Source organism: Agelaius tricolor, unplaced genomic scaffold (genome assembly GCF_023055355.1).
Source record: "Agelaius tricolor isolate 1412-34295 unplaced genomic scaffold, bAgeTri1.0.p SCAF_1, whole genome shotgun sequence".
Taxonomy (NCBI): Eukaryota; Metazoa; Chordata; class Aves; order Passeriformes; family Icteridae; genus Agelaius; species Agelaius tricolor.
The window spans coordinates 61,505,710-61,519,428 of record NW_027269261.1 but is presented as its reverse complement, the minus strand read 5'-3'; the positions used below and the strand labels follow the sequence as shown (position 1 = coordinate 61,519,428).

The 13,719-nt window shown below is 37.9% G+C and overlaps 1 protein-coding gene across 2 annotated transcripts in view; it reads left to right on the top strand.

Moving 5' to 3' along the window:
- The window catches only part of LAMA2 (laminin subunit alpha 2), a 335,107-nt gene that overhangs the window by 219,161 nt on the left and 102,227 nt on the right, over positions 1-13,719 (top strand). For both annotated transcript variants that reach the window (XM_071437013.1, XM_071437012.1), the window contains exons 22-27: positions 3,223-3,359; positions 5,771-6,004; positions 9,595-9,738; positions 12,111-12,290; positions 13,003-13,191; positions 13,286-13,524. In XM_071437013.1, coding sequence (XP_071293114.1) covers positions 3,223-3,359; positions 5,771-6,004; positions 9,595-9,738; positions 12,111-12,290; positions 13,003-13,191; positions 13,286-13,524 — 1,123 coding nt within the window. The remainder of the gene's footprint in view (positions 1-3,222; positions 3,360-5,770; positions 6,005-9,594; positions 9,739-12,110; positions 12,291-13,002; positions 13,192-13,285; positions 13,525-13,719) is intronic.

Here is a 13,719-nt window from a genome sequence, read left to right as displayed (position 1 = left end):
TAATTTTGGATTGCATAACAAATTTTCCTGACCAGGGGCTTATAGACAGCCTTGTGCATCATTCACTTGACAAGGGTGATGATTGGCAAGAATGAAAGACCCAAGCCATTTCTGCTATTTTATGAAGATTTTATGAATTTTATTTCATTTAGAAGGAAGAGGAATGTCATTTACTCTATGTAGTGTCTGCCAAAAAATCTCCACGAAGTTCCTATAATTTAGTTAAGAGTATCATAGAACTCTGATTAAAATTTTTTGCCGAATCACATAAACTTATAGGGGTGTAAAAGGAAAACAACAAAAACACAAACTCCCTTTGCTTCTAGTTTTATCCCAAAACTTTTCATTGTTCTTATATGGTTGATCCTCTTTAATTACCACAATCCTTTCCTGCACAGTAATATTTAGTTGCTTACTTGAACTTTATGTGTACAAGAAGATCTTTAAGTAAAACTATCTGCTATATCCCTTGTGTAAACACATGGAAAATCTCCTTTTCTAGATGCTGAAACTCCAGCATTAGACATAAATACATCCATCCACCTCTTTGCCTTTATTTTTTCCTTTTGGAAATCAGGTCAAAGACTGTAATGAATGCTTCCTATCCTTGAAGTAGTGCAGACTGCTATATCAAAAAGAACCCAATCAATAGGTTTCTTCACAGGGAAATATCCATCTTTCCTGATAGAATTGTGTTTTTCAAGTCTCAGAGACTCATTTATGTGTGATCACAGGACACATAGATAGTTGTCTAGTGTGACTGACTGCTGGGGTGCCAGAATGCTTTTATTATTCTTTAGGTATAAAGTATATTCTTTCCAGAAGCAGAAATCACAATGTCTCATAATCCATTCTTGCTCCTTTCCTATCCAGAAGGGCAGCACAAGGAACAAGTTTAGCTTTCTGCCTTTTCTTACTCTTTTTTTTTAATGGAAGGAGCATCAAGGCCTTGAGACCCATATTTGTTCAGCAGAATTTAGTTTTACTTATAGTGTGGATAAACCTTGAAACAGGCTGGATTATAGATTATGTTTGAAAATGTTGGCTCTATGGTGTTATCTCCCATGGGAATGAAGGTTTCAAAAATACCTAGAGGTTTGAGAAGTTCAGATACGTAGGCACCTTGGAAAAGGGAGAGATTGTATCCAGGCTGACTGATGAGAGATCTTGAAATAAAATGCAAATGATAACTGCAGTCCTAAAGCCTTTAGCAATTAAATGAAGGGCAAAAAATTCTGTCGTTTATGATTAGCATCTTATTCTAACATTCCACTGGTTAAAAGCACATCACCATTGTGAAACACAACAAAATGTTGATAACTACAGTTGGGGAAGGAAAATGAGAGGGCTATTAATGAAATTGCACATTAAAATTTTAATTGCTCTCTTGGCAAAGTTTAAAATGACAGGGTTTAAGAAACAGCAATGAAATGGTAAAACACTGTAGATTCAAGTAACATTTTAAATATAAGTGTATTGGCCTGTGGTCATCAAATGTTTAAAGCAACAGCAGCACCTATAGATGTTGAGAAAACTCAGAATTATGAATGTTCCAAAATTAATAGAACAGGTGGAGAGGAATTCTGTCTTCAATGTGCTCATTTTTCCACATTTATTTTCAGTAGGCTTCTTATGTATTCCTTCAAATGACAAAAAAAAAAAAAGAATTAAATTATGAATCACAAAGAAAATCAGAAATTTAATAGAAGTATATCAAATCATGCTGGAAGGAAAAGTACAGAAAAATTAATTTCATTGTGACAGTTAAGTATCAAATAAAACATTTGACCTCTTTTATCTAGCATTTATCCAAAAGGAATATAATTTGATTTTTTTCTTGTGCAATATAAATCCATAAAGCCTAAAAACCTGCTGAAAGCATCATCAGTGTTGACATTCTATCAGCAGAGATACAAAAGAGGTTTCTATTTCACTATTGCTTGCAACAGTTGTGTTGTATTTTTTCCCTCTTATTTTGAAAAATAATTACAAAAGTGAAAATATGAAAAACATTTGAATATCTGCTTCCCCTCTGCACCTTTTTAGCCAATTTTGTGCAAGACCTGTAAGCCCATAAATGAGCTGTCACAACTGAAAGCTTCCCAATGAGATGCATTCTGAAACTTCAAGCTACAGTGTGTGAAAATATTTTAAATAGCATGCAGCACATTGTGTTCCTGCCATGAGGCAAAACTTGCTATCTTCTTTGCATCAATTTTCTTATCTTGAAGGCATTGGGGGGGAAAAAAAAGGTCAATTCTTATTTGAACTATAGATAGGAGTTCTATCTTTGCACATCCCTTGTTTTCTAGTTTCACTCTGAATTGAAGTATTTCACAGTAAAGGCAGTGAACATAAATTAAACCCTCGTTACACTGCCCTTTAAACACCTTGAGGAACAGGTTATCACAGAGAGTCAGTTTGCTTATGGTGCTTTTCTCTGACCTCATGGGTTATGTGGACGGTGGGTGTGAAAACAACCACACGCCAGTTCTGCTCTTTCAATCACTTGTGTGTCTTGTGCCCCTTAACTATTTATCATTTACATACCTTGAATCTGTATTTGCCACCAATGAGTTGTTTACTTCTGGAATCACTTCCAAACCTGAAGTATTTTTAATTTGGTATAATCTGCAAAGAATTCCAGTTTCCCATGGAGAGGAAACATTAGTTTGTTGATGTCCTCCCAAGGCAGAGGATATGTAAGCTGAAAAGGAAGGAATAGGAGGGGAAAAAGAAACCTAAACACCTTTTTTGCCCTTTAAGGAAGGTCTCTTTAGAGCAGCAGAAATTTCAGAAGGTATTTCTCAGTTTGGTATAAGAGGTTAAAGAGGCTGCAAGTTCCCTGCATAGATGGCTCAGAGACCCTCAGGTGGCCTCTTAGAGGAGACAGCATGGCCCCAGAAATTGTATAGCAGCATCCTGCAGTTACGTCACAAAGAGTGCACCATCTCAGAAGTCTGAACTTCTGCAGCTGATGCCTTTATTTTTCCCATTCTCTTCTCATTGCAGCTACTTCAACCACAGTTAACCTGTGTTTCTCTGCTACTGGTTTTGGTTTCCCATGGTTTCCCTACATTTTCTGCCCCATTGTGTCCACAGATAACTGAGAGTCCACTGTAGAGTAAAAGAATGATCCTAACCCCATTAGGGTCTGCTCTCCAGGTGTCACATAAAGGGATAACTTTTCCTCTGCTTTATTTTTTTCTGTCTCCCATGAAGCCTGCGAGTGTTCACGTTTTGGCAATAACTGCGATCCTGTCAGCGGACGCTGTATCTGCCCTCCCAATACTGTTGGAGAGATGTGTGACAAATGTGCACCAAATCACTGGGGCCATAACATTGTCAGTGGCTGCAAGGTGAGTGGATTTCTATTTTCTCTATGTGTGTTGTCTCTTTCACAGTAATTTATAGCTGGAACACAGTTTTTGGCTTGTAAATTGTGGTTCGTCTCCATATTGCAAGTTTTGGTGCAAGACTGGTGTAAATGTTGGCAATTTGTTACTGCTGCTGCACTACAGATCCTCTGTCTCAGGTATGCAGCCTGTAACACAAAATACCCTGTTAGTTCTGCTGTCACACTGAGTCAGGGTCCTGCTTGAGCCTGATTTTATTTTATTATAGCTCTGTTTTACATGATTGAGATTACCACAGTATTGAATGAGGTATGTAGATGTGTATTTATAGGTAATCAGCAGTGCCTTTGGGGAACAAATTTACTTTGGCCTTAATGGTGGCACCACTGGGAATTTGTACTCAAAGTTTGCTTGAGAAAGGCTTCAATTTGTGCATAAAAGACAGCAAGGAGAAAAGAAAAGAAACATCCACCTTAGTTGTAAATTGCACTTTATTCCCCTGTTCTTAAAGTGGAAATAAACCTTATCATTAGCCTTTAAATCCTTCTTCTTCCAATATTTGACACAGAGTTAAAATATCTGAAGAGAAGGGAGAAGAAATAGGAAAACAATGATAGAATATCGAGGAGGCCATGAAAGCTGTTGTTAATGACCTTGAGTTTAGTGGCACAGTGTTCAGTTAAGGTTGAAAACTGGTGTCAGTGGACATCATGGAAAGTTGAAATGCCTTCTTCCTCCCTGGTGTGCTCATTGATGATAAGGGATTTAATAGTACTGCTACAATTACTCCAGAAAACTATATCTTTTTGGAACATAGTCATACACCATTAATATTTGTTCTTAAAAGGCTGTTAGTCATGTAGCTCAGGCTGCAAAGCAATTGACAAGAATGATTTCTTTTTTGTATGTATGTAAAACTCCTGTGAAACCTCTGCACTGCTGCTGTGATATAGACTCTTGGCTTCTTGAAACCAGCCTAATGAGGTTGAAGACCTCTGTTTGAGCTCTGGAGTATATTCTCTGATTGTCTTTTATGTGAGCACATTACTATGACAGTTCCATGGCACCATCTAAATTAATGATGATCTATCAGCCCACATCTCTTTCAGTATTTTGCTGCTAATTTCTGCAAAGTGAGATGTGAATCTCCTGCTTTGAAGTCTTTATAAAAGATTTCCAATCCAAGGCTGTTGTAAGTCTGGGATAGAGAGCATTGTAGAAAACTGCATAAACCACACACACCACGCATCTGATTGTAATTTAGGTTTTGATATTGCACACCAAGATACTTCAGAGAATGGTGAACAATGTGCTTTCTCAGCTTTGTGTTCAAATGCATCTTGTAGAATAAAGTTCTTTCTGTCAGAAAGTTTTATTTTTTTAGGCTAGGTAGTCATCTTGCAGACTATATATTTCCTGTATATATTCACCTTCTTTTTAAGTAGTGTTTTCAGATCAGAGGAAAGGTAGTCTAAGTAGTCATGTAATAAACAGTTTTGCTTAGAAACTGAATCCACATTTTCTTCCTCTGTTTTTCAGCTTTGTGTCTGTAATTTTAGCAAGTCTATCCATGTCAGTTACTGTGGTAACCTGTACTGCTGGTACTGAGTTTTTTTGCTGTAAGCTGAACTTCTCCATGTGATATTCTGGTCACATCAGTGATTACAGCCAATGTCTTGTATTAACTGTGCAGTGCTACCACAGTAATAGCACTGAGGGATTCTTCTGTTCTTTGGAAATCTGAAGTTTTCCCTGCTACTTTTGTATTCAATTTCTAGACACCCTGGAAAATCACCTATTTCTATCCTCACTTGCCTGTGCAAGTCTTATTCTGTGAGGACGTTTACTTCCAGATATTTCACATGACTAAATCTCTAGCCCTTACTGTGTAAATTACTGTCATCTATGAGTCTTGTTTGTAGAAAGAGGATAGTTACCTGTCTGATAGAAGAGTAATAGACATTGAACTAGATTCCTCTGGAACCACTGAACCCATTGCTCCTGAGGAATTCCAGTTTTAGGAAAGTGTTCTGAACATGCCTGCAGAGAATTTACATACAAAATACTTCTTAGAGAGTGCTTGTAGTTTCTGAGTTAATTTTGTCCACAAAGTATTCCAATATCCTTGACCCTTTTGGGTTTATTTCTTTTCAATGCCTAACTTATATATGGTAATATCTATAGAAAACAATCCCACTAGTGTTGTGAATGTATTTAGGGTAAATGCTTGACCCATGTTGAATAAAAATACATTACTGGCCTTATAATTTAAATATGTTATTTTTAGACAGTGGATATTCACTGCTGTATTTTATTTATAGATACTTAAAAGAGGGGAGTTGCTTTTTGGTTGGGTTTTGGTTTTGTTTTTTTCAGAAGCACAATTACAATTGCCTTGTTTCTCTCCTTTTCAGCCCTGTGAATGCAGCCTCATTGGAGCCCTAAGTTCTCAGTGTGACTTAAATACAGGTTGTTGCTTCTGCCGCCCTGAATTCTCTGGGGAGAAATGCACTGAGTGCAGGTTGGGCTACTGGAATTATCCCCATTGTGTGGCTTGTCAGTGCTTCCTGACTGGGACAGATCCACAGAGCTGTGATGCAGAGGGGAGGTGCTCATGCATTGATCATTCTGGCCAATGCCGCTGCAAGGTAAGAAAATGAAGGTTGTAAACTGATCTTATAACTGCTGAGAAGTTTCTTTCAGATTTCATTGGCACTTGCCCTTACTTGTTCAAACAGTACATGCAGAACAATCTCCTTGGTTTTCATAGTGCATTTGCAAACTGATGTGGGAGGAGTCCAACGTAAAGAAAGACTTCAGGGTTTATTAGTTGCTTTTCCACATACAGACACTTGCCAGTATAGCATCCTCTTTGGAGGATCCTTAGCATCCTCTTTTCCCCAGTTTCTATTTCTGTCTATTCTTACTGTTGCCAGTTCATCCCCATAATACAATTCTTGTTCAGATTCTGGGCACAATAAAAGCAAACATGTCAGTAACCACAGTATGCCACAGTGCTTATTCAAAGTACATTGACTTAAATGGAGTCAATATTCATCAATTCATGAGGAGAATTCACTGCAATAGTATCTGTTCAGAGTAGACTTCATCCAATTCAGGATCATTAAAGCAAAGACTTTTGGCATCATCATCTGCAACATTCTTATTTGGAATTGGGCTTGGTAGAACAGCACACATAGATTGTTTGAGAGTTGGCTGGATTGCTGAGCTTACAGGGCACTAATTGGTGGTTTGATATGCAGTTGGTAGCCAGCAAGCAGATTATCCCAGAGCCAATACCTTCCTCAGTGACACAGATGACAGAATTCATGATCAGTACATTTGAAAATACTGCTGACTTGGAGGAGGTTGAGGTTGACATGCTGAATGGTAGAATTACTGTCTAGAGAGTTCTTGAAAAACCTGATGACTGGGAAAATAGAAAAGTCATTAATTGGAGTGGAATGACCTCAAAAAACAGTACAGTTTGAGAGGAAGAAGCCTGAGTGGCAATCCTGCTGGGAAACACAATATAAACCAATCGTATAATCTCGTAGTTAATAAGGCAAACTGCCCACTGATCTGGATGCAGTGAGCACAGTGGCAATGCAGCTGCAAGGCAGGACATCACAAAGAGCATGGTGAGCAGGGAAAAGGCTTTATCTACTCAGTGCTCTACTTTTACTATAGTTGGTGCTAGTAAGACTGCACTTGGAAATGATGTCCAGTTTTAGAGCTTGATTTGAATGTGTTGTTGAGAAATTGAAGAGGATCCAGAGAAGAGTCTCACAGCAGATGATCTGTGGAGATGTACTGAGAGATGGACTCTCTCTTAGGCTGAAAAAAGAGGCTAATAAGAGGAAATGCAATTACAACCTATTAGCCACTTCAAAGAGTAGTTGATGGAATAAAGTCCTTTCTGATGATGGCAGAAGATGTAACAAGGGGCAACAGCTGCCAAAGGGAGCTTGGGAATTTTGGGTTGGACATGAGGAAAAAAAAAAGAGAATTATGCAGTAGCGGTACACATTATACAGAAACATGTGAAATGTCCATTCTAGGAGATTTTCAAGAACTGGCTAGAAAGAGGCATGGGTAATGTGACCTAGTATTGGTGATAGTTGTACTTCTAGGGGAGGTTTTTAAAAGTGACCCCTAGAGATTCTTTCTGTGATTTATTCATTCTTCTTCTTAAGGTCTGTATTGACACAATGAGATAGTAAAATGGAAGGATGAATTCAAATAATTGAATAGTCAGGTAATTATTTTGTTAAATCAGCAACAGTCACTTAATTCTGAGTTTCAAGACACAGAACTGTAGAACAAATTAGGTGGGAAGTGACCTATGGAGGTCATCTAGTCCAGCACCTTGTCTGAAAGATGCTGCTGAGGCAGTATGGGGAGCATGGGGAGAGATTTCACAGCCTCTTTGTGCAAACTGCTTGACCACCCTCCCAGTTTTCTGGTATATTTGAACAGGAAACGTTATGTTCTATTTCACAAGTACTGATTCATTTGATGATGACACCATAAGAAAATGGAAGTGAGTTGACCACATGGACTGTCTGAATAAAACTCAGTGCTATTTGCCCTGTGCCAGCTTTTGAAATGCAGAAATGGAAGTATCTCAGTTCTTTCAGCTCTCTTGATCCATGATAAGCAGCAGTCCCTCTAACCATCTCAGTGCCCCATTTCTGGATTAGGTCCAGCATGTCACAGAATCACAGAATTGGTCAGGTTGGAAGGGATCACTGGAGGTCATCTAGTCCAACTCCCCTGCTCAAGCAGAGTCCCCTTGAGCACATGACTCAGGGCCGTGTCCAGAATGCTATCTCCAGAGAAGGAGACTCCACAACTTCTCTGGGTCATCATTTTTCTTGTGGTTTTTGTAAGCACTAAGTAGAAAGAATGGGGATTCATGGTGTTTAAAATTGAAGTCTTTCTTTGTTGATTCTTTTAAGGCTAATAACATAGTTGCTTCTATGTTTCTCTGAGTGCAAATAAACAGTGAATATTTAGCAGATGATTAATGATAAGGAAGTGCAATTGACATGAAACAAAATTCAAAGCAAGTAAAAATCACCATTTAAGAGAGAAAATGGACAAATAATACTGAATTAAGTAAGCATTTTTCCCCCCAGAATTTTAATCGAAAGTTAAATTTAAATCTAGGGTTGATTAATCTTTTGTGTAACTTTTTTTGAAAGAGTTGTATATTGAAGAAACTAGATTTTTATAAAATGATAATCGTTCCCATTTAAACCTGCTGTTACAGCTGCAGAAATGAGTTCTCAAAGGCTCAGGAGCCTCATTGTCAGCCCTGACAAAAAGCTTAGCAAAATCTAAGCTAAATACAGTGTACACACATTTGTTGATAGAACATGTGGAAATGAGAGTTAAAACTGGTAAATCCTGAGGGATAATGTTGGTTTCTTGTATAAGCTTTGGAAAGTTGTTGTTGTTTTTTTTTTTAAATTGGCTTCTTCACACTAGTCTCAAGAGAACAAAAAGGGTGTTTGGGGAGAAAAAGCCAACCAAGTGTTTTCATATTTGTGACTATTTTTCTTTTTAATACCTTGGTCTCAGTATGAAAATGGTTTTAAAAGGCTCTGCATAAATTATTGTGTATCTGCCCTATCTGGAATAGCTTTTTATTTGGACTAATTGAAAAATGAAAATAAAAGCCTTGACATTACAACAGTGAAATTTTTCAGCCTTGTTAATACTGTTCAATGATGTGGAAAACAATCATGAAGAGGGGAAAGCTTTTCTCTTCAGAATTTCCATTAAAATACGTTTCTCAGCAAGAACATTTAGTGCTGTACCTTAAATATCTGAACATGTCAATGCTAATTCCTATTAAACAGAGGGCTTGATTAACATGGGCAATTTCAGAACAACTTGTTTTTCTTATCTTATCAATCAGTTATTGAGCATGTCATGCCCAAAGTGCCATTTAATTTTTCTGTGCTTACAACTTTCAGTGTGAAGCCAGCATCTATTGCTCAGAGCTACTCAGTGGATACAAATGCAAATGCCTTAATTACATTAATTACATATGTTTGCATACACACGTGATAAGAACCTGGAGAGTTCCTTGAATATTTCCTAAAGCTTATTATTATTTCTTGCTGCACCCTGTTATTATCATTACAGTAGGATTTTCTCTTTCTATTGCTACCTTGAAATAAAACTTGATTTTTTTCCCATTTAAAAATACTCTCTCTCTCTCTTCCAGGTTAACGTGGAAGGTGTCCACTGTGACAGGTGCAAGTCTGGTACATTTGGTCTCTCTGCCAGAAACCCACTTGGCTGCAGCAGCTGCTATTGCTTTGGCCTGACTGCACAGTGCAGCGAGGCAAGGGGGCTGATCCGCGTGTGGGTGAGTAGGAAACTGCTGAGCCATGTAATGCGATAATGTTGTTTCCTGCTGGCATCTTTTAGTCAGGCACTGAGAGGTAGCTAGAAAATGGCCAAACATTTAAGCAATCACTTTCCTCTTTATGCTTTGAGGAGTGGTGAGAGCAGTATGTTCCATTAGACAATCAGGGTCAAGACATTAAAAGAAAATAAGTAGATAAGTAAATGAGCGATGAGATAGCTGACATCCAGCCAAAGAAAAGCTATTAAACCCCAAGAAAGGGCAAGCTGGTCATGTGGGGAAATTATGCAGTCTAATGCATTACAACATAACCCCTGGTATGTGATACACAGTTTACCCAGGTGTATTCAAGAGTCACAGATGCTTGTTGTCCAGCATAAATTTCCCATAGTTCAGTTAATCTGTTGATTTTCCTTGTTGGTTTTGTTGTTTTGGTAGGGTTTTCTTTCATTTTTTAAAAAGAGCTTATTGAAGCTATATTTAAATTCAAGCACAGAGAAGTATAATCCATCAGAGCAAACAAAGAGCTTTATACCTGTTTGTGGAAGAGGGCCTTGAGACTTATGCTGGACTGATAAATAAGGCAGACTGGATGTCTCCATTTTTCTGTACAACAAGCACAAAATACACATTGAGACTGCTACCATGCCAGCTCCTCTGTTGCATTCTGGAGGAGAGATTTCTAATGGAAAAATATTCATTCTGTCCCCATGTATGGTCAGTCATATCCCTGCTTGAAAGAGTGCCAGCCATAGAAGGAATGTCTGCCTAATGCAAATCAGCCAAAGCCCCAGACTAGTCATGTACAAGCATCAGTTAGATAAGGATACTTTAGGCTGAAATCAAGTTAATCTCTCTTGCTTAATATGATATGGATAGCACTTATTCTCCCCTTCACTGTTCAATCCCATAGCACTTCTTTCCCTTCCCAGTGGATGAAGTGATTTATTATGATCTGACCCAGTTTTTCTCATTATTTCAGTTTTGCCCGTCATATGCTGCTAGACTGGAGATGAAAGGCTGTAGAAGGCTGACAATTTATAAAATTTAATCAAGTTCTGTAACAGCAACAGTTCTGGATAATTGTGCTTTGACCTTTGTGGCAGCACAAAGCAGAAAAAATTTAAACCTCCTGATTATTTTGTTTCTCTTGATTAATTTCCTTTTGTATTTATGCTCATATCTAAAGAAGTGTATGTCCATGTCCCATCTAGTATTTGGTACTCTCATCTATTTCAGAATTGATACGGAACTGAAAAATAGGTGAGACACTGTTCTGGGAGCTGCTAGTGGCTATTTTGGGTACTCTCAGGTGCTTCAAATGGCATTAGGCTTGTTTAAACAAGCAAATCCTGGTTTATATGACAATAAGGCCTGGCTGATGAATGACCTGAAATTCAAATGTGTAGACCCTTTTCTTGGTATCTAAAGTACTAAACAGTAAAATACAGTTGTGATACAAAATCACTAAATCTCACTTAAGACTGGCAGCATTAGGAGTGCTTCCATGTCTGATCAGTCCATAGATGCTGCTATAAATGGAAATATCAGGATACTGAAAGTACAGTCCAGGGTTTGGTTGATTCCTCATTACCTGACTCCTATCTCATGACCAGTTTGTTGATGGTATGACTGTTACCTGTGTTTGTTGTCTTTGTCTTCCTCACTCTTTGGGAGAAAGCAGTATTGATACCAGCCCTTTGCATCTGTTCACACATTCCCTGAGATCCTTCCATTGGCACAGAATTACTAAGACTCTTACTACAGTTTTTGATCAAAATAACGATTTCAATATAATGCTAATGAGACTTTGTCAACCAGTCTAAGAAAATTGCAAGCACATAAGTGGCATCCTTGTATTTTTTTAGTAAAGCTGAATTTAGAGTTACAGAAACCTTCACTGAAGCCTTACTCTGCAAAGTGCCTGGAGAACATTTAGCTTGAATATTGTATAGAAGTATTAAGGCATCAGACACTGTGTTTTACAGCTCCAGTGATCTATAAGTGGTGAGAAACTGGTTCTTTGTAAGGTAACATTTCTCACAATCTGAACAAGAGACCTTGGGACTAAAATAGCACTATGAAAATCACTTAGATAAAATTCATGGAATCATTTGCTGATTAAAGTATTTTAACCAGTGCTGCTACAGTCTTTGTTAACACGAGGACAAGGTGCGAAAGGCTCAAGGGGAAAGTCATTATTAGCACTGTTCATACCTGAAGGAGTAGCAAGACTGCTTTGTGACAAATTGCTCATGATGTGAAATGAAATTACCTAGAAGTAATTTTTTAAAGAGCTAGAATTTAAAGACTAACACTTCATGGGGAAAAACAGAGTTAATTTTCTTCTCCATTTTTTCAAATATGCATAGGTGACCTTGAAGCCAGAGCAAATGATTCTGCCACTGGTGGATGAAAAGCTTCAGCGTAGCACTCTTTCAGGGATTGCATTCCAGCCTCCTGAAATAGTAGCAAATATAGAACAGGTGATGCAGGATCTTCGGTCAGAACCTGTTTACTGGAGACTTCCAGAGCAGTTTGAGGGACGAAAGGTAAACCTAAAACTCCACTGAATACTGATGTGGCTTGTTTTTTTTTTTCCTTTTAATCTTATTTTATTATTTTACAATGCCTTTTTTCCTTCCCAATAAGCATGTCTTCACACAGTAGAAGGTACTTCAAAAGAAAGTAAATGCTATTCAATTATTAAAAATTATTTGCTCTGTTACTATGGAAATTCATAAGTAACACAAACAATATTTTGCATGTTAATATCTGTAAATATCTATGTTCTATTTTTCCACAGGATAAATTTTCTCATAAAATGTTATTTGAAAAATTAAGCTACACAAATTTAATATAACACTCTTGCAATTTTTTATTTCTCTCGCTTTTAAGCAAAAGATACATGATATTTGTAGATTACATGGGAGAAAATGATTGAAAGAACCATCCTTTTGGATATTGTTATGCACCTCTGTGACAATTTATTTTGCACTTTCGATATTTCTTGGTTTGGTGGAGCACCAAGGCACATATAAGGAAATAGATCACATACTGGTTTTAGTGTAATATAATAACAAATTGTGGATGAGTGTTTTTGAACACAGTCCTTGTCCCCAGATAGTTCCACAAGTACATATTGCTATTTTCTACCACGCATGCATTCATCAGGCTGCACATAGGTGCAGAGCACATCTAGCTCCTTCCCAGGAATTTATTTTTATCTAACTGAAAATGAGATTTCTTTCTGTGCTTTGCTAGCTGACCGCTTATGGAGGGAAACTGAAATATGCCATCTACTTTGAAGCACGAGAAGAAACAGGTTTTACTACTTACTCCCCACAAGTCATCATAAGAGGTGGGCCTCCCACAAATACGAGAATTATTGTCCGGCATATGGCTGCCCCTCTGATTGGCCAGCTGACAAGGCATGAGATAGAGATGACAGAGGTAACATTTCCATCTGCTTTTTTAGCCCAAAACTTAAGCACATGGGTCTTTTGAATATTGTTAATAATCTCTCTTTTGTATTTCTGTCTTTCAGCATGAATGGGAATATTATGGTGATGACCAGAGAGGCAGAAACCCTGGGCCCTGGGAATATTATCATGGTAACCCAGGTCTCAATAGGACAATGTCTCAGGGAGATTTCACCTGGAAACCTTATGGAGATGACTCAAGACCAAGTAGAACTGTATCCCGGGAAGACTTCATGAATGTGTTGTATGATGTTCATTACATTCTCATCAAGGCGACTCATGGCAATATCATGAGGCAGAGCAGGTAACTCTTTCATGCAGTGATCTGAAATGGTGCAGTAGTCAGATAATCTCATAGACCTCCCAGCTGCTCCCAACAGAATTTGTATTTATGACACCAACTATGAGCCATTGCTGAGAAGAAAGAGCAGATGGAATTTGTGTTTGGCATAGCACAAGAAACAGAAGAGGGAAGTTTTATGCACTAGAAGATTTTAAT